At 37.1% G+C, this 21,213-nt stretch overlaps 1 protein-coding gene across 1 annotated transcript; it reads left to right on the forward strand.

Annotated features, from left to right (window-relative positions):
* Window positions 1-122: 122 nt before the first annotated feature.
* Window positions 123-9,745, forward strand: LOC107104997 (dual specificity protein phosphatase 3-like). Its single transcript, XM_015405113.1, has 3 exons — window positions 123-507; window positions 5,909-6,141; window positions 6,742-9,745. The coding sequence occupies exons 1-3, from the start codon at window positions 293-295 to the stop codon at window positions 6,948-6,950; spliced, it is 657 nt and encodes a 218-aa protein (XP_015260599.1). The 5' UTR covers window positions 123-292; the 3' UTR covers window positions 6,951-9,745.
* Window positions 9,746-21,213: the final 11,468 nt, after the last annotated feature.

Genomic DNA, 21,213 nt, shown 5'->3' on the forward strand with positions numbered 1-21,213 from the left:
CAACCCAACAGAATGACAAGGAAATGAACAACCAAACAAACCAAAACAGTGCCCCATAATACACATCTCTGTCCCTCGGCTACAGTAATTTTAAGCCTTAAAAACGTTGCTGACCTCTTAACCATTTATTATTTATTTGGGGGCAAGGGAACCACCCAAAGGGAACGAAAAAAGCTTAACTCCGCCCTTGCAGCTGTCGCTCCCTGTGCAGCTCGCCTGTTTTGGAAAAACAGCTGACCGCTCGCTGCTCTACGGTAAACCGACACCTGCCTGCCGCCTCACTGCCGTCGAAATGCGCCTGTTGGAGGTCCTGCTGCACCCCTCCTCAGACATGAAGAACAAACATAAGAGGGATGTGAAGACAGCTCTTCCTGATCGCTTCAACATGTCCAGCTTCGAGGTTTCTCTGCAGCAACTCAACGATCTACTGACGGATGAGAGCGGCTTCTACAGCTGGCCCACCAAACACTTCCATGAGGTTTATCCACGGATCTACATCGGCAATGCGTGAGTCTGAATTTATAGAAGTTCATTATCAGCTGATCTGTTCATATACTAATGCTGCAAATAAAGTCTTGGACATTCCTTATCTTCTAAAATGATAACCATGCAATTTAATTATCTGTCTGTCTGGGGGGTATCTCACATTCAACACTGAACAGTCTACATCTTTCTAGAAAGAGTTCATTGAATTGGTTCCCTGCTGCACCTTATGCTGCTTCCCTTGTTGGTGGATAGGAGCAAAGATATGATGTGCTGTGTCACAGCAAGGAGGTTAGGGGAAAAGTGTCCTGTAAATAAAATGGAGCACAGATGAAATATGGATGAGCCGAAAATAACTGCTGTGCTTCTTCTGTCTCCTGGATGAGTTAGACCTCTTTTTCTCTGCGTTCTTTCCATCCTCATCTAGCTGATCCTTTTTTGATTCATCAGACAGGATAGAGGGATTTAATGTTTGTGTGTTAGGTCTGGACTTTAACAGGGTCACTCTTTGATCTAAACCAAAATATTCTGCTCTGCAAAATATTCTTAAACTGGATAGACTCAATTTCATCCTTCAAAACAATTATATCATCCTTGTTCACAGACACCTGCAGCTGCTTCTCTACATAGTTATTTTTGGGTTTTCTGTTGTGTTCTCAATTGTATTTTATGTATGTATTACTAATGTATTGTATTTAATTAAATTCAACTCAGTTTATTTCTATAGCGCCAATTCACAACACATCATCTCAAAGCACTTTGCAATTCACCAGATCATACGGTGAAATTGATTTAAAGTTTTCTATAAGGAAAACCAGTTGATTGCATTAACTCATTGACTTAAAGGCAATCCCTCACACTAAGCATGCATGTAGCAACAGTGGAGAGGAAAAACTCCCTTTTAACAGGAAGAAACCTCCAGCAGAACCAGGCTCAGTGTGAGCGGCCATCTGCTGAGGCCCACTGGGGTTCAAGGAGACAGAAGCAGAGATACGAAAAGCAGTTGTAAAAAGCGGCCCCGTCCAGGAAACACACAGCCAGGCAGACGAGTTCCGAGCTAGCTCCCATGTCAGAGGATGAGATCACATCCAGCCAGTCACCGTCAGAGAAACAGGACTACACTGGAAAATATTTATTAAAAAAAATGTCCTCAGCACAGCGGGGTAAAGTTGTTGAGAAGTTTAAAGCTGCCTTTGATTACCAAACAATATCAGATATTCCTTGGATCAAAAGTACTGAACTTAAAAAAACATACATGACCAGTTTAGACAAGTAGGCAATTAACAGAGGCTCTCATGTAGGAGAACTTGTGTAAGAGAAACTAACAGCTTAGGCTAAATCCACCAGTGGGCTTTGAACATTTAGCCTTAAACTCATTTTGATTTTAACCCACATGTTTCTAAGCTTAATTCTAATGTTTGGATGGGCTCAGCAAGAGTCCTGGCTTAAATTCCATAGAATAGCAGGTATAGATGTGCAATAGTTGACTTTGAGGTCATTACCAAAGATAAAAGTTTTCAATAGCTGGTAGTGAATATACTCCTGATAAAAAAAAAAAAAAACGTAGCTGCAAACTAGGTGAAAAGGAGTGAAAATTATTTTTTATATTTTTTCCTTTTTGATAAAGCCATAAAAAAGGGATATCTGAATCAAAGCTTTTTCTCAGTGTCACATCTACAACAGCTGTAGATAAAAATCAAAAATGGCTAATGGCGTTCGTTATAACCATCGCAACATAAACTATTTGGTCTCGTCTTGTTTCTCTCTCTTCTGTTTATTTTTAAGATCTTGATATTTTTAAAACCTAAAAACATTGCTCAACCCTAAAATTAGATCCTGTACTGATTCAGACGTTTAGGCTGAACGTCTTGGATCTTTATTTGTTTTTGGAATCCATCAATTGCATGCTTTTTTTCTGCTTTATGTTGATCTATCACATGAAATACCAATGTTAAAATTGTAGGTTGTGTTTTTTAAAATTCAATGAGTCGTAGAGTCTCTGAATCATGTTCTGCGGATTGTATGCAGGAATAGATTTGTTTCTGCATACACTACATATTCCTTATTAACAGTATTTTAGAGTATTCATGAAATATCTACATCAAAGGGTTAAAAGTAGTGTCTGCCACAAAGTATATGACTTAGAACAATCACACATTTGGTACACAGGAGGTAGAGCAGGAGATGTTAGGGAAAACTATACTTCTAATCTTTTCATAGCTTTTCAAAAGCATTAAAAACAAAGCCTGCTTTCTAATTGCAGTCATGGTAGAATATTTCCAGATATGTACTCTATTTTTACCTTTTTTCATACCACCTACTCTTATACTGAATTAAAAAAGGAAGTTTGGCCAAATTTAGGCAGCTTATATAAAGGTGCTTGGAGCTGGATAAACAGAACATGCGCCCAGGCTTGGCTGTTTCTCTGATGTTTTGATCTTTAGGTTCTCTGTAGGAATGGATGTCTGCATCAGACTCCACTGACTATTTTTAGCTCTTCTGTTTTCAGAGGAAAGAGGTCTGAAGCATTGCAGCAGAAATTCAGTTAATTGGAGCACGTCTTGCTCCTGAAAGAAAATAGTACAGGGAGAGGACAAAAGACTATTTAAAAAAAAATCTATTTTATGTTAATTATTTAGGTAGTATGTTAACATGTCAATGTAAGCAACACAGAGAAAACTCTAAGCACAGAGTAAAGATCGACATATACAGGGTTTTTTTTAAGGCTGATGCCGATACTATGTATTTATTTTTATATCATCATTATGCTGCAGATTATTTTGGTGGGCTAATTCTTTACACTTAATTCACTTACAATTCATTTTCAATACAGCTAAATTTACAGTGGCTCAGGTTTTTCTGACCTACAATATCTGCATGGCATAGTTACGCTGCTATAGGCTTAGACTGCTGGAGGACCAGACCACCTTTCATCATTCAATCTCTAATTTTGAAATCGGCAATATTTTTATTTTAAGTCTTCCCTTTTAATCATCATAGTAGATCCATATGGTCTGTTCCTTTTTTTTTTTTATACAGTGTCCTGTCTGGCAATGTGGCAATAAGATCTGGTCTGTTCCTGTTTGGTTGTGAGACCATCTTGGTGGGAAGCATGGGCTAATGACATCAACATCTCTGATCATTGTTTCATCTTATTTGTTTTCAGGATGGAACTTTTTCTGTTAAAAAGATTTACTGGTTTTATGACTTCCTTTTTTGACATACTAATCTCAAGTGGATTTGATGAATAATTTTTTTGTTGATCCAAATATATTTATTCAAAGACATAAGTATAGTTCGTTGAATTGCACATCTGATCTTGTCGATCAGGATATGCAGACTGCAGCCAAAATAAAGGCTTTATTGTTTTCACAACCTTATATAGCCTCCCCGTTTGAAAAGATGGTCCCTCAAATTAATGGTTCACAATCTTTTCATTGAATAGCCTCGCATGTGAACTAAAAAGAGCTAAAAAAAAATATTTGAAATAAAAAATATAATTGGTAACTCAGACAGTAAATTGTCTTTAACCTTTTAGGGTTCTTAATTTACCATGAATGAATTCTAAGGATCAGCACCTCCAAATACGAGGCCATGTTTCTCCACCGGAGAAAGGTGGACTCCCCTCTTCATGTTGGTGGAAAGTCCTTGTCTCAAGTGGAGGAGTTTACGTCCAGGGTCTTGTTCACGAGTGAGGGGCGGATGGAGCATACATGTAAGATGATTGATGGATTGGTGCAGCGTCTGCAGTGATGCGGTCGCTGTACAGGACTGTGGTGGTGCAAAGCTCTAGATTTACTGATCGATCTACTTTCCAACCCTCACCTATGGTCATAAAATCTGGGTAATGACAGAAAAGACAAGCAAATACATGCTACTGAAATTAGTTTCCTTGGGTGAGGAGCTCAGTTACCCGGGAGGAGCTCAGAGTATAGTCACTGCTCCTCCACGTCGATCTGTTTTGGATGCCTCCAGCTAGCGTCCCTCAGGAGGTGTTCCAGGCATGTTTCTTTGGGAGGAGGCCTTGTTGAAGGCCCAGGACACGCTGGAGGGACTATGTCTCTGGCCTGGTGTCGCCTCGGGGTCCCTCATGAGCAGCTGGAAGAAGTGTGAGTCGATCGGGAAGTCTTGGCACCTTTCCTTAGACTGCTACCTCTGCGACCCGGTCCTGGATAAGCAGTAGAAAATGGTGGGATAGATGGACTTCCAAGTCTGAAATTATTAAAACCCTTTGAATCCTTAAATATTTACCTTGAGTGCTATTACTATCTTTTATCATGCATACTTATATAACTTTTAACATTTTCTTTCATAATTCCTAGTACCAAAAAAAACACATAATAATGCAACCATCTGTGCCTTTACACAGCACATAACACTAAAACTTTCTATTGGTGAATAAATTATCAGAACTTTAGCTCCCTCTACATGACAAAAACGTCACTAAAACAAAGGAACCTGTACGCTCAGTAAAATATGAGTTAATATGCATCTGCACTACAAAACACTAATACACACCTTGTGCACTTATCAAACAGGTGCTAAGAAGTTTATTGTGGTACCCTTGTGTGAAGAGCTTACTTATAGTTGCATATATGGATCTGCATGCTAGCAAAAACTCTCTTCTGTGTGGCGGTAAACCCACTTTAAGTGTAATTCCACCTTTAAGGGCTCTGTTGTCCTTAGGAAAACCGGTGTATTATTTTTGATTAAATTTAATGTGACCAAAATTGAGTGACTGCAATTGAAACTGTATTTTATTAAGTTGCGATTGTGTTGCAAATCAACTCCTTTGTTAGAATTTCTTCTGAGTGCTGAAAAATGTGGTTTCTTCAACACCATAATGTCCTATATTAAGAGTTGTTGTACCTTAACATCATTAAAGGGGAATGCCTTTTTTTTATATTGGCCCCTCCGCTTTGTTTTTAAAATATATAAATATAGAAAATTTAACCGCGGTTGTCTGGGGGACAGTGATTCACCTACATGTTATGAATGCTGGCGTACCATAAAGAAAAAATTATGAACAGTTTAGTTTGTGCCTTCAACTCGTTGCCCATAGGAAGACGTTACTTGGATATAACCTAACCGAATATCTTCAGAATGGCTCCAAATGGCACAAAACTCATATGGGAGAGTAGAACATGATGTAATAACATAAAATCAAGGGCCCAATGTAAAAAAAAAACGGCGTTCCCCTTTAAGTTGGTGCCAAAGGGGCAATTGCTGTGGAAATCTGTTTATGAGCATGATGAGATTTTTCCATTTTCTTTCATTTTCCATTACTGGTACGTTTTAAACTGAAGATTTTTAACCATACATCTGTCAGCACATGACAGGTTGCCAAAGCAGCCTGTTGTTTATTTTAACATAATAAAACATTTTGTTTTGAGTATTGATAATACTGTTTTTTTTTTGTTTTCAGATTTGTTGCAACAAACGTGATGCGCCTTAAGCGTCTAGGCATCACTCACATCCTGAACGCAGCAGAGGGAAACTCCTTCATGCACGTCAACACAAGTGCCGACTTCTACGCCGGCTCAGGAATCGTTTACCATGGCATCCCAGCCAACGACACCGACCACTTTGACATCAGTGTCTACTTTGAAGAGGCTGCAGACTTTATAAAGAAGGCCCTGGCTTATAAAAATGGAAAAGGTTGGGAATCTAGTTTTGACCTGAGCATATACAGTTAGATTAATATGCACATTATGCTTTTTTATTTTTGGCTCCCATTGCTATAGCAGTCCATTTCCAGCACTTAGAAAAAAGGAAAGTGGTGTGTCATATTTATTGGATTAAAAGTACCTTTTCACTGAGATGAGACAAAAAAAACATAATTTTGATGTTCAAAGTCATAATTATGATTTTTTTATTCATAATTTTGTCTTTTATAGTTACAGCTATGAGATTCAAAGTCATAATTTTAACGCTATAAGTAATAATATCCAGATCAAAAAAGTCAAAATTTCATCCTTGAAATTATGACTTTGAATCTCATAACTGTCACTATAAAAGACAATTATGACTTAAAACCTCATAATTACGACTTTCAACATTTAAAAGATGTTTTTTTTTGTCTAATCTCAATTACTTTTAAATTACTTTGAATCAGATAAATATGACATACTATGTTCCATTTTTTTTCTCACAAATTTACAAATTCAAGAAAAACTTGATGTTGAAACATTTTTATGACCTTTTCTAATCTTATGTGTAGTAAAGCAACTAAAACTTTGGCATTTTTCTCCCTTCTAGGAAAGGTGTACGTCCATTGCAGGGAAGGTTACAGCCGCTCACCTACCTTGGTCATCGCTTACCTAATGCTTCACCAAAAAATGGATGTCCACTCCGCTCTGGCCATGGTGCGACAGAAAAGGGAGATTGGACCCAATGACGGCTTCCTTCGGCAGCTCTGTAGGTTAAACCAAAGGTTGGCAGCTGAGGGGAAACTATGGAACAAATAAGTAACACAAGACTAAAGTATGCTCAGTTGCAGATGGCATAGTTTCCACTTGTTTGAATATCGTATGGGCCACTGGCCTGTGAAGCAATGTTCTGAACAAAATGACAGTACTTTCCTTCTGACTGAGGAGGGAAGCAGCATTGTTTTGTCTCTACTGTACAGAGCAGATTAACACATTTTACACATGAATGGTGTTTAAATTATGCTCACATGAACTTGCATCTGGGTTATTCACTAGCAGATTAATCTGGCCCTTTTAGAAGATACCAGGAATGTTCTGAAATTATCTAATTATTCCAGGTTTATAAAAAAAATGGAAAACTGACTCTTAATGAAAAGTTCTAACATTTGCAGAAATCTCCTTTGGCCAAAACAAAAACAAAACTAAAGGCATACATGAAGTATGTTTTTAAGACTGTACTTTGAGCTAGGGTTGGACACATTTGCTTTGAGTAACTCCTTTTAATTAGCATTGCCCCGATACTGATACCCGATACCTGGCTGTGCAGTATTGGCCGATACCGATACCATCTGTTTGAAATTGATGTGTCATGTGTGTATATATGAAGAACTGCATAGTACTTGAATGTAAAGTAACTGCCATCATTGCTTTGTCAAGCGCCTGCCTACCTTTGTGAAGCAGGAAAAAAAAACTAATACAAAGTGAATCCTGTAGAACTTTTTATTGCCTACCTGGAAAGGGTGACAATAGTTAAATAAACATTGCTCTCAAAATGGTATCGGTGCCCTATTTGTTGTACTCGCCGATTCTGATACCACCATTTTAGTGCTGTATGGTGCCCCACCTGATACTGGTATCGTTATCGGTGCAACGCTATTGCTAATAATGGTTAACATACTGTAAAATTGATCATTTATGACATGTTTTGTGAATATTCGATTTATTAGAGTTTGGTGTTTTTGTTGTTTTTCCTTGAGGTTTCCATTTTTTTAATAGTATAATGCTGTAACACCTATGGTGAGAAGTAGAAAATAGATTCTGTTGCTGTCAAATCTAGTCTAATCTCTCATCTTCACTTCTAGCTATTGGCACTTTGTTTGGCCCTTGTCCTGCAAACACTGCCAACGCTCTCAATCACAGCTTCCCTCACTGTGAATTTTCATGATGAATCAGGAAAATTTTAAAAACTAGAGGATTTTAATAAAATATTTTTTTCTAATGTTTTATGTGTGAAGGAACTTAACAATCCTGAACAGTATTGCACTTAGGAAGCTATTTCAGAAGTATTCCTGAATATTATGCTGTCTTTATGAAAATTTTAGTGTTTTCAATGACAAAATAGCTGAAGTCATTATCACAATGTGAAAAAATTAATTGTTGTGAATTATAACATTAACTTTATTTGTAGCAAACCAACTGATCAAGAATAGTAAAAAAAAATCTACATTAGAGATGTTGTAAAAACAGTCCTAGGTTTGATTCAAAACTACTTTATTGATCAAATGGAAAATAAATAATGTGGAGAGTCAAGTTAGCATACATAGTTAAGCCTTTTGTGTGGTAATGTAACTAAAATAGGTAAATTATTTGCTTTGAATTCTAGCCTTATTTCATAAAATATAATGACTTAAATCACAAAGCATTAAATAAAAATGTTGAAGTAAGCTACCCAAAGAATTGCATAATTCACTTTATATAATTTCTTCTAGTATAATAATGTAAAATGCCCTTTAAGCTTAGCATAAACGCTGCATTTTGTACTTTTTTACTAAGATGACTTATCTAAAACCTCAATATATAGACCTGACAAAGGTAATATTTAATTTATATCAAAAGAGTGATATAAAGCTTTATGCCCATCCATCTATCCATTTTTTCTCACGTTTCATCCCAGCTGGGGTCGCAAGGGGTGCTGGTGCCTAGCTCCAGTTGTCTACGTGTGAGAGGCGGGGTACACCCTGGACAGGTTGCCAGTCTATTGCAGGGCAACACAGTCATCAGCCTAATGTCAAAATAATTCTTTAATTAACTTTGAACATAAACCTTTTTTAGTGTTTCTGTAACAAAGCTAGCTATCTTGAAAACCAAATCTGTGTTGATGTAAAACATGAGTTGGAAATGTGCACAAAAAATGTATTCCATTAGGATTAAATGATTGTGTATGACCTTGAATCTGGATTAGCTCATATAAAAAATTACCTAAGCTTAAACTGTGTTTTAGAGATTGTTTTAAGTGTTGTTAGCCAAAAAACTAGCCCCTCCTTTTAGTTTTCCGACTTACATTATCAATATTTTATCTAGTTATAACAACCATTATTCCACTGTATAATAATTTCTATTATTAACTGTGAAATATATAGCCTAGTATTGCATAACTTTAAGTAGAATTCTTAGAAAAAACATTTGAAAAAAAATGGATTCCTATAAGAAAATGCTAATCATGTTTCTTTCACTGAGTAATTGCAACTGTAGACTGAATGTAAGTAGGACTTCCAGAATGTTACTAAGCCAAACTGTACATTTTCAACATGTGGTTAGCCAGTTTTGCACAGTGGAGTGTTTACTTGTTAGCATTTTAAATGCAGTTTTATATTGTACAGCTGCATGTTTGCCAAAGTGTTGCTTACAGTCCTTAATGGACATGCCTGTCTCTGTGTATTTAATGTGCATTATTAAGAGTGCATTATCTGTCACAGTGTCCACTTTATTGTGCCTGTAGCGTGTGACTCATCATCTACATTACTAAGTGGGATGTGATGTAAACGAATTGGTCAAATCAGAAGAGCAAGTCTCACAGATTGTGACACAGCTTTGAAAAAGTGCATATAATGACACTTGAGATTATGATTGTTGTCTTTTCATACATTAAATACAAAAATATGAAAAACACAAATATTCTTTTCTGATTCATGTTTCTTTTACTTGTTAGCTTTTCATTTCTTCTCTTTGACAGGTACCAGTTGACTTCTGTGAACATGTTAGAAATTTACTCCATTTTAATTGTAGTTAGTTTAATCCATAGATATAGTAGAACTGCCTGCTAGTAGCTATGTTGTTATGAAGACAGAGATACAAGACTGTTTTGTTTTTACCAGAATAACTAAGCACTGACAAAACTCTCTAAAGCCTTTAAAAGAGTGAATTAAGTACAAAGTCTTTATCCTTCAACAAGAGGAAAAAAAATATTCAAACCCACCTGCCCCTATGTATAAGAGATTCCTCCCTGAGCCTACACCAAGACGTGCCACCTTTGCAGGCTAAAACTCATTAAGCATTTATGAGGACTATTTCGGACTTGCAAGAGTTCATTATTCTGTACATAATGCAAATTAGCTTCAGCTTCAGCCCAGTTCACGAATTAAAGACTATGTAGCCCTTTAGGAGTTTCTGCTTAAGAGATGTATTGTAAAGCAGCAAAGCAACTACAAGTCATCACACTATCACCACCGTGTTTAGCACTATTATCTCCAACCCAAACACAGGAAAGCTCTATATATATATATATATATATATGTATATGTATGTGTGTGTATATATATATATATATATATATATATATATATATATATATATATATGCATGTGTGTGTATATATATATGTGTGTTTGTGTGTGTGTGTGTTAAACCAGCTAAAACCCTATCTCAGAAGTAAGTTATAAAATATTTTCTGCTTTTAAAGTTTAAAGAGCACCATCAGGCGTCATAAAATAAAACAGGACAGAGAATTTATCATTGCTTAAACTCAATAATGCATTATGATAATCAGTATGTTTTATGCTGACTCTGAAGCCCCACAATTTTAAACAGAAAGGATTAAAAAAATGTAAACATTACTGACGAAAGTGTTACTTCTAGAAATCGTCACTAGAGGGCAGACTAATACTTTAACCAGATTAGATTCATTCTTCCAACATGAATGGTCTCTTATTCATGAAGATAGTCTGAATGAATGTATGAAGCCTCTTTAATGTGTTTTATTTAATAAAACAGTCTCCACTGCATATGCAGTGATGATTATTGCTACCTTAAAAGTTGCTGTGTTATGTAACAGAGTGTCTCTGAGGACACAATGGAAGCACAACTTCTAAGTTTAATTAGATCCATAATATTTCTGATTGAATGCATATTTGCATCCGCTTGGGCCTTCTATGCTTTTACCAAGATAAGACCCATGATGTGTACCGCCCTCCCCTCCCTAATGCTGTGTCGATCACGGGGTTGAAGCAAGGACAGGTCCATCAGGATGCCGGGGTTATGTAACACCAGTCTGCATGAATGGATCAGCGAGGTGGATCAACTAAATGGTTTAGTATCCAATTGATTTTCTTTCCCAAATTAAAAGAAAGAAAGAAACTAAAACACATGAATAAAATACAAAGCTAAATATTATGTTAGTATGTCTAATACAGACAGTGGGTCCTTTATTGTAAATAAAAAATTAGAAAAAAATTAAAAAGTTTTGAGATTAAGAACAGTCTGTGTAATAATGTGACTTCTAACTCAGTCTTTTATTGTAATATGAAACATAAATTAAGCTGAAAGCATAGCCTACTAATGTGTGTTCTATGAAACTAATTTTAGGGGCTCGCTGGAAGCAGTTTTCCCTTACAGGAAAAATCTGTAATGGATGTCCTGGACTGTCAAACTGTGTCTGTGTCTAAGCCTCTCCCACTCGCCCTCCACACAAACATGGAGTATACACACACAAAGGATTGTGTCTGGGTATGGAGGGAGTTGGGATTGGTGGAGAGCAAAGCTGCTCACTGTTACATCATCTCCACCACAACAAGCAGAGAGCAAGTCTGACGTCTGGCTTTCATGACAGCAGGGTTTGGGAATAATTTAGCTGTCTGCTTCTAAAAATATGGCTGCACTAAAATTGCAATAAAATGTGTTCAGTCACTTAGGTTTATGCACGGTAATAATGATCATTTAAAAATTAACCAAAATCATGCTTGGTATTACAAACTTTTACCTAATGAGTGATATGGTTCTCTTCTTATGGACTTCTTTTTGAGTTTTCAGTTATTTAAGTTATTCTGTGCTGTTGATCATTGGTTTCTTTTCCATTTTGTGATATATTTAAAGCCCCTGTCACGCCTTGACGATTTAGCAGCATATGCCTGACCTATGAAAAATCTGGCAAAAATGCTAGCATACGTTGGATAAGTTATGGGTATGTTTTGCATAAGTTATGAGCACTGTGAAAGATGCTGTCACACCTCAGCATATGGCAATTCGAGAGATTTTGAGGATGCTAAAAATTTCCTGATGTATGTATCGTTGACACATATTAAGTGTAAGAAACTTCTAAGTCATGCCGTCTGGCGTATCCAAAACCTCTGTTTAACTTGTGCATCACTTATTAGAACTTATCTCCAACACATATCAATGTGTCTGACTTGTTCCAGACAAATACATCTGTTAATGCAGACCTGGCCATCGGGACTGGGACTTGTGTCACTCTCCTTTCCCTTACCTCCCTTCTAGTTACTTCTATCCATACCTGCTCCATATCAGCTTATTAGCCCATTCTTTGTTCTGTCCCCCATATATACACTTCCTATGCAGTTCATCATTGGTGGTTTCTTGTTGTTACTTGGTTCCTCGTGTTTGTTTTCTCCTGGTTTTTCGTTTACTGTATTTTGCTCTTAGATTTTGTTTCTGTTGCCTCTGTTGATTTCATTAAACCTGTAAGAACTCATCACTGCCTCCCTCATCTCTGCCTTTGGGTCCTCAACCAACCTGCAAACTGATGCATTTGCTGAAAAGCTGGGTTTCTTTTTTTTATGACTGACAACAACGTCTGCTGACTTCACAGAAACAACTATGACATAAAATGTCTATATTGCAAAACAGATCTGGTAACACCTTAAAGGTGCAGTATTTAACTTTAGCAAATACTATTTTTCCTTTGTACTATGTATTGTTTGTTCAAACTATCCCTATATTTCCTGACAGTAGAATATGAGACAAATGATAAGAAACATATAGCTTCTCTGGCTTCTTTCAGTTCTCCTAGTGCCATTTCCGGAGATATGTTGCTCCCTGTCAGAAACAACAAATCAGAACCAGCTGGAGTGTCTTAGCAATGTCAATCAATCTGCTGCTCACACCCCTCCTCCAACAGAGAGCATTCATTTGAGCTCCAGATTGCAAGTGCAAGTTTTTTCAACAAACCCTTAGCAATTTGGTACATCTAGAGACATAAATCTTAACCACAGAATCTTAACTGAATTTTGTTCTTAATCTTGACTGAGCAATTCGAACACATGGCTGAGCTTTGGTCAAACACATTCCGCTGTAGCTCTGTTGTGTGTATTGGTCAGCTTCCGTGAAAATCAGCCCCTACAACATCTGCGGTACACCATACAGCTCTGCTCTAAGTTCTTTGAATTCCAAAGAAAGCATGTGTGAGAGGTCCGGCAGGAGCCAGGCGGATTGGAGTTGTTCCATATTTTGACGGTGACAGGAGTCACAGGAAATGGGTACCCATTAATTAAAATAATGTAGTTGCTCTGTTGGGCGTATATGAATGTATGTGATCAAAATGGAGAAAAAACAAAGGATGTAGAATTTGAGGTAAATCTATAGTAAACAACAGAGACTAATTTAATCTACATCAAATTGCTACTCTTTTCTCTTGTTCATATATCCTATTGCTTTACCTTTCCCAGGGTTAACGTCATCCAAGTTAGGAAAAAAGCTCCAGACTGATGAGCTTCATCTCAAAAACCTTCAGTCTTACATTATTCACATGGAGACGCATATGATTGATGCTTGTCACACTTGGGCTATAGCCTATAAGAAAAAAAAAAGTAACACATGTTGAAAAAGGCTAAAGTTTTCCATCATAGAACACCCGAGAAATATGAAGATGCATGTGTCAGATAGAGTAGGCCTACTTATATCGAAATAATATTTTTTTTATCTACATCCTTGAGGTGGACTGTGTCTGTATTTCCTGTCACACACAGGATTATGAGAAACTGTAAAACTCCTATGTTGTGGATAGGACTGTATGGTCCCTATGATGACTGAACTATTGATAGGAAGCATCATTATTTCACTTCCTAGCTTATTGCCAGCTCTATTCGGATAGCTCTTATCATGGTGACCACTGACCCACTTCTGCCTTGGTTGGCTTAAATCTCCTTTATGATTTGCACTATTTAGAAGCAGACAATAAAGGAAATAGACACACTGAGTGATATTACTAATACAAGACAAGACAGAAAAGGGTGCTGGTTAGGTTGATACTCCCTCCCTTGACCTGAGGTCATTTAAAGATTGAGAGGTTATAGATAGGGATAGAAAAGACATGAAAAGGCTAGTTTATTGCAGATGTTGTGCCTGTTAAAAGAAGTTCTGTTTCATCTGTCCATCAATCGACTTTTGCTTGTCCAGGTCACAGGGGACTACTGCCTACTGTAAGTCCAGGTGTCTTTCGGGTAGAATGTTTGGTACACTCAGGACAGGTTAGCCAAACAGCACAGAGACACAACCATGCACACAAACACTTAGACCTAAGGCAGTGTAGAGACACCACCTGATCTAACAGTCATGGGTTTGAACTATGGGAGGAAACCAGAGTACCAAGAGAGACATGAATCGGGAGAACATACAAACAAACCCTGGGTTTGAACTGAGGAGTGTGCTACAATGCAAACAATAATACAAACTGCTCCACCAAACAACCCAAGTTTTTTTCTCACTGGAATTGCATTTAAAGAGGTTTGAGGTAAATCAGGATTATATTACAGGGTAGCAATCAGTGATGTAAGGTAACATGAAGCTGAGTTTGGTATAGAGGCAGACCTGAGTGTCTTCTGAAGGGAAAATAAGACGAGGAAAGGTAAATGATGAACAACAGGGGCCACCGGACAGAGCCCTGGGAGACACCAGAGGTAAACCTAATTGGATGGGGAGAGAAAGATATGAATGAAACCAGTTAGGATGTGGATTTCTGATGCCAAAAAAAAGTCTGATCAGAACGATGGATCAAAACGATGGTGTATAACATTGTCTCAACGGCTGCAGTCAGATGCATCTATAAACTACAGTCAGCACTCAGGAAGAGGTCCTCTAAATTATTGATATTGCTGTGGTGATGTAATGAGGGCTGAGGAAAAGTGCATAGCTCTTACCCCATATGTTTCTCTTAGAAGAGGAAGGTAGTGGAAGGATGTTACATTTATTCAACTCTTTAATTTACGTAGATGGCCAAGTCTTTTTAAGTTTCTAGCTTGGATGGATCAGACAGGTCTGTGATTATTTGGGTGGACTAAATTCCATTTGGGGGACTGAGAGTAAAGGTGACCAAGCATTATTTCAACAAAGACTTTTCAGGTAGTTCAAAATAACCCATTAAGCTTTGAGGAGATTGGGTATTTACCAATACACATCAAATTGTGACTGTTAGATTTCCAATTAAACAGGAAACGTTTAGGGTCAAACATCCTTTAATGCTCCTTTGATGCATTAAAGGATGTTAGAATTATTAGAATTAGAATTATAGAATTATAAATGATTGTAAACACAGAAGGTTCTTTGCTTAAATAGGAGAGTTAGTCTCATTATCAGATGCTTATCTGATCTGTTCCATTGTCTGGTTTTAGAATTAAAATGCGAACTGGTTCATATGCCATATTGACCAAACAGACTTTGCCAGCATTGACTAGATATTGATTAGCACTGAGTATGTGCTGGGCTCTCTGGGCTGTTAAAACACACCTTCTGTTTGAACAGTAAGTCCCTCTCATTCATTTTTTTGTAGAAATTTTGTACAAAATGTCCTATTTAACTTTGTATTCTGTAGAATACATGTATCTGAATTGACATATTGCTAATCTTTTCAGTTGGGTCTTTACGGGTTCTCTTTGCAACATAGCATAGGCTCAGTTAGATTGCATTGACAGCATCTGCAAATAGCAATGTTTAAATGATGCCAAAGCATCTTATATTTACATAGGAACTAAAAAAATCTTTGATTTAAAACACTGAAGCCACTTTCAAATATATAGAAATGGTTTTGGTGACATGAAGTTGTGGTTTCCTCTCTACATTACATTTTGAATGTGAGTCCCATTTATCAAACACCAGGCTCATGGGCTGAATCCAACCCCTCACAGCGATTTATCAGGTCATAACGAGCCAAAAAAGACAAACAATGTTGAAAAATGGAGGCATATCTTATTTCAAAGTGCACAAAGTGGGTAATACTATTTAATAAATGGTAGTAAAGTTATCATATCAGAGCAATTGACTCTTTGTAAAAGTAATGATTAAGTCAAGAGTTTCTTTCAAACAGTCATCAGTGTTCATGATCTTGGCACTGATGACTGGATTATTAGTTCATTTCTTTTACCTGCTTAGCTCTGCCCAGTTTTCTGCTGCCCTCATCTGATCCACCTTTTTCAGCTCCTATTTATGCTGCCTGTTTCAAGCATCAGTGCCAGATGATTATCATTCTTGTTGAGTGTGAGAGTTCTTTAGGGTTACCTGTTGTGCATTGACTGCCTTATCCTGACCTGTTTCTGCCTCTGGACTCTTGAGTTTGGCTTGCCCCTGACCTGGTTTGTTTTTGTTCCTTTGTTTGGACTGCTGTTTGGACTCTGCCTGTTAACGACTTTGGATCTGTCCTCTGACCTCAGCTTGGATTTCCCTTTGGTACCTCTACGTCTCTCTGATCTATTGATCTGGACATCTGCTTCATCTGCTCTGGATTCTGTTAAAAGGGAGTTTTTCCTCTCCACTGTCATTACAAGCATGCTTGGTGTGAGGGATTGCCTTTGAGTCAATGAGTTAATGCACTCAACTGGTTTTCCTTAGATAGAAAAGTTTGAATAAATTTTACAGTATGATCTGGTGAACTGTAAAGACATGACGTCTTATGAATTGGCGCTATATAAATAAACTGAATTGAATTGTTCTGTAGCAAGTTTCTTAATGTATTATCGTGTGCTAGTTTAATAATTGTAACCCTTATTTATTTATAATTTTACCCTCTACAATATTCATTTTTAAAGTTTTAAAGTACTTTACAACTATATTGTATTTTATTGGGATCCTATGTGATAGAGTTATTAAGAAATACTTAACTAATGCTAAAGGGAAATTAAATGTGCAGCAGAGTTGGAGAAGTCGCAGTGAAAACACTGTTCTTCTTCAGCAATTTGATGAAGCTGATGCTCATTGTTCTCCATAATATTCATAATATTTTATGAAGAATCCTTCTCTGTAATATCATCTCTTATGGTTACTAATTGACAACATGTAAAAAACTTTTTGTAGGCAGAGTAAGGTTGTGGTCTGTTTGTCAGGTAGTCTTTGATCCATATGATTGTTGATTCCTATACCTGATTCTTGAATTTGCTTTCAAAGTAAGTCAGACTGAAATAAATCCCCTGGAAATATCAAAGAACATGATCCTCAGAGTGCTGTCTGCCTTGTCTAAATCACAGTGGGTTTGTTGAAGCAGGTGTATGATGGCATCATCAACGCCAACTCCACAGCGATAAGCAAACTGCAGGGCCCCTGATAGCTCCTTGTTTGTTTGCTGAGGTGAACCAACAGAAGTCTCTCTAGGACCTTAATGAAGTGGGATGTCAAAGGAACAAGTCTATATTCTCTGAGGACTGTTGGCTTTGTCTTCAAGGCAGGAAGTCTTCATCAAAACACAGGAACAATCTTCTGGGTCAGGCTAAGGTTTAAGAGGCTGCAATTAAAGGTTGTGAATGGTGGAAAGAGGAATACTCTCAACTTTACAAATACATATTCTAAAACACCTGGCATGCATTTATATTCAGCCCCCGTTATCACAACGACCTAAAGGCGGTTCTATGAGGCCTTTACTCAGATGGACTTAATGCTTTAGAATATTAATTTATAAAAAGTTGAAAACTTTACATTCTTCCACATAAATTATGACTTTTTCTTTGTTTGTTTTTTGTGTGTTTTATCATGGTATTTCATCCATATTATGCAGGGTCAGTTTTGCTCAATAAAAAATATATATTACATATTTCTATTTATAAATATTTGATCATTTATCATAAATTATTATCAATATATTTTTAAAGACACTAGCTAAATTGCATAAATAATTGTATTAAATCCTAATTCAATCCAACCTTATAATAGGCAGACCATAAAACTGTTTTAGCCAGAGGTAGATAATGTTTAGAGAGAAATTTACTTTTAAAAGTAGTTTTACTTTGCCCACTTTTTTTTAACTTGCTTTACTAGTAATATTCTTGGTGGAGTCTCTTTTACTCATACTTAAGTAAAATTTCTTTGTACCGGTTACTCTCCTACTATGAGTTATTTGGGCTATCCAGCAACAAAAATATACAGTGGGATACTATAATTGAGAGTCATTTATCCTTCCCTACATGCATTACCTACTATGCATGTTTATGATGAAACATTTGACTTCGAAAAGTATTTTTCTTCTGCTCAAATTTGATATTTTGTGATAATATTGTTTGTTTGTTTTTTTTATCTAATTTTTTTGGTTTGGCACAGAACTTTCTGCCATATTACATAATTTTAATCATTAAATAAGATGTTGCTAGATAACTCGGTACTGGAGTATCCCTTTTGCAAAGTATTTTTTAACTCTTACTTGGGTCATTTCTTGGTTGACTAGTTGTACTTTTTACTCAAGCAAAAGTAAAGTTACAAAGCACATAAATGGTTAAAGTATTCTCTGGAAGTAAGTCATTATACATTTTACATGATTCAAATTTTTGGTTATTATCTATATCTGGTTTTAGCAGCCTGTTTTTGAATGAATTTTAACTGTTTGGATAATTGTGCACTAATGCATTGTGTGCATATATATGTGTGTGCAGGAATGTTTGAACATTTAGAAAGATAAATGTGTTAGCGTGGGTGTTGAATACAAGCACCGCGAGCTACAGTATACCTTTGAGAGTGTGGCGAAAACGGTAAACGCCCACCATCCACAGTGCCTACGAGGAGCAGATAGACAGGGATGCTGGCAGCATTGCCATCAGGGGTCAATGCTGCCACCATCTCTTTGTCAAGCATCAGGCTGCCTGACACAAAGACCCTGAGACAGAGGCACCAATACCTGGGTGACCGGCCCCTAAGAGGTTAAAAGGGTGGGAAGACTCATGACCCTCAGACAGCTGCATGTTGGAGGCCCATGACCATCAGACAGGCTACCCACAAGACAGACACAGGTCACCCAACATTGCCAGACCACAAAGTAGAACCGAAGTTCCCAAAGGTTTCAACTTATGGCTGAAAAAATAGAACCAGACTGGACTCCTGACCCTAACTAGTTGATGTCAAACATTTCAGCAAAACCAGTAAATCATCGATGTAATCACATTACAATAACACATCAACCATTTTTAAGTGAAGCTTTTGTATCTTTAGCCATTATTGTTGACTTTTGATCGCCAGTCCGAATACTGGTTCAAATCTGCATATCAGCGAGAAAGACCATAAAAGTACAAATGCCAGCACAAAGTAGACCATGACTACTTAGTGCTGGTATGTCACATTATACCCATAATCGTATTTCCCGGTTGCATCCAGCTGGTTGAGCTAAAAACGACCAAAGAATTTATGCATTCCTGTCTTTATTTAAAAAAGTACTGAACCCTTTTACTTAGTCACACTTTTAGCTCAAAGTAGACATACTGAGGTCAAATACTTTGATGTTAAAAATACTATAACATTCCCACTCAAAACAAAAAGATGTTTTAGAGTGCTGGTATGCTTTTCTCTGATTTCACCACCAACCATGGGTTGCAAAACAAGAGAGCATCTGTGCTTGTTTACTCTAAACTGTTTTCTATGTGGCTCCAAGCCACATCTGCTACGACTGCTTGACATGATCAGTCCAGCTGCTTGTTCCCAGTCTCACATGATGATTCTCTTATCTACTAATCAGAGTCAGTGTGCTACCAAATAAAATTACCGTGGAGGTGCTGTAGGGTGCAACAAACAAGGAGACCAAAGGGCATATTTTTTCTTCAGGAACTTTAAACCAATCTTGTTTGAAGCAACATTCTACTTTCAGCAAAAGAGTGGAAAAAAGAAACATCTATTCTAGTTCCAAATTGTGGGATTTGTATAGGACATAATAACAGCGTTGTAGACCTTAAACTATAAAAGCAAATGGTGCATGTTTTTAAATTTTTTTTTACAAAAGTAACATGAATGGGGGGAAAATACATAAACACATTGTCTTTATAATTTATAGGACATATTTTTCAGCATTTTAATTGCATTAAAAATATCTCTTTTTTGGTCTACAGCAGAAAGAACTTGATTTTAAAGGACGACACACCCATAAATTGACTTGTTTTTACAGATAAGCTGTTTAAATAGATGTCGTATAGTGCTCGATACATGTCCCAGGCATTATTATAACAATTTACTGCGCATTTGTTAAAATCCTGCTTTATTTGTAAAAACTCCTCTTTGGTGCCTCCCTCAGGTTCAAAGAGGTCAGTGCGTTTTCGCTATCAGGTTAGCCAGGGATATAGATTCAGAGTCGAACTGGGATGAGCAGCTCAACTCTAGCTGACAATTACATGGTTTTGTTATAATGGGAAATAGAAATAAATTAAAATTTTCTCCATTTTGAAGGTTATTAAAAAACTGTATTTTTTTTTTTCTTTTAAAAACAAGTCTGCATCATCTTTCTAGTCTAACTTAATGGATCTTTATTATTTTTTGTGTCAGTCACTCAAATGTATGTAAAGCGAAGTGCCCCTCACCTGGAAAATGTTCCCAGGCAGGGATCTATGTCCAAAGACAGGTGGCAAAAAGTTGATAGGTGTTCAAACCAATGCGGGGTGAAGTCTACAAAAAAAGAAAAAGGAGCAACATCTGTATTTTCCAAATAAATCATGGAATACAGACTAATGGAGCTTTTGCAAAATAAGATTATAAAAAAAAAACACTTCACTCTGTTAGGATTCCAGTTTGTTTGGGTTGTTTTTTGTGTTTTCCTCTCTCCACCACCAGGTGGTGCCCTGTCCTCGTTGGGCCTCCCTGCACACCTGTGGCTTGTTGGGTCATTACCAGAGGAGTACTTGAGCAGCGGGCTGTCACCACCTTGACGCAAGAGTGTTCGCCAGTATTGGGTACTCTAGCCAAACTGAGATTAGCAGAGTCTAACCTTAGCATTGTTTCTCTGAGTCTGAACTTGTTTTTTGTCTTTGTTCTTCCTGTGTTACTGGATAAGCCTGGACCTTCTACCCTTGGAAGGATTTACTGATTCTCACTGAGCAAGGGGAAAACCTCCACATGATCTGTC

Source organism: Cyprinodon variegatus, unplaced genomic scaffold (assembly GCF_000732505.1).
Source record: "Cyprinodon variegatus isolate N-32 unplaced genomic scaffold, C_variegatus-1.0 Scaffold2000, whole genome shotgun sequence".
NCBI lineage: Eukaryota > Metazoa > Chordata > Actinopteri > Cyprinodontiformes > Cyprinodontidae > Cyprinodon > Cyprinodon variegatus.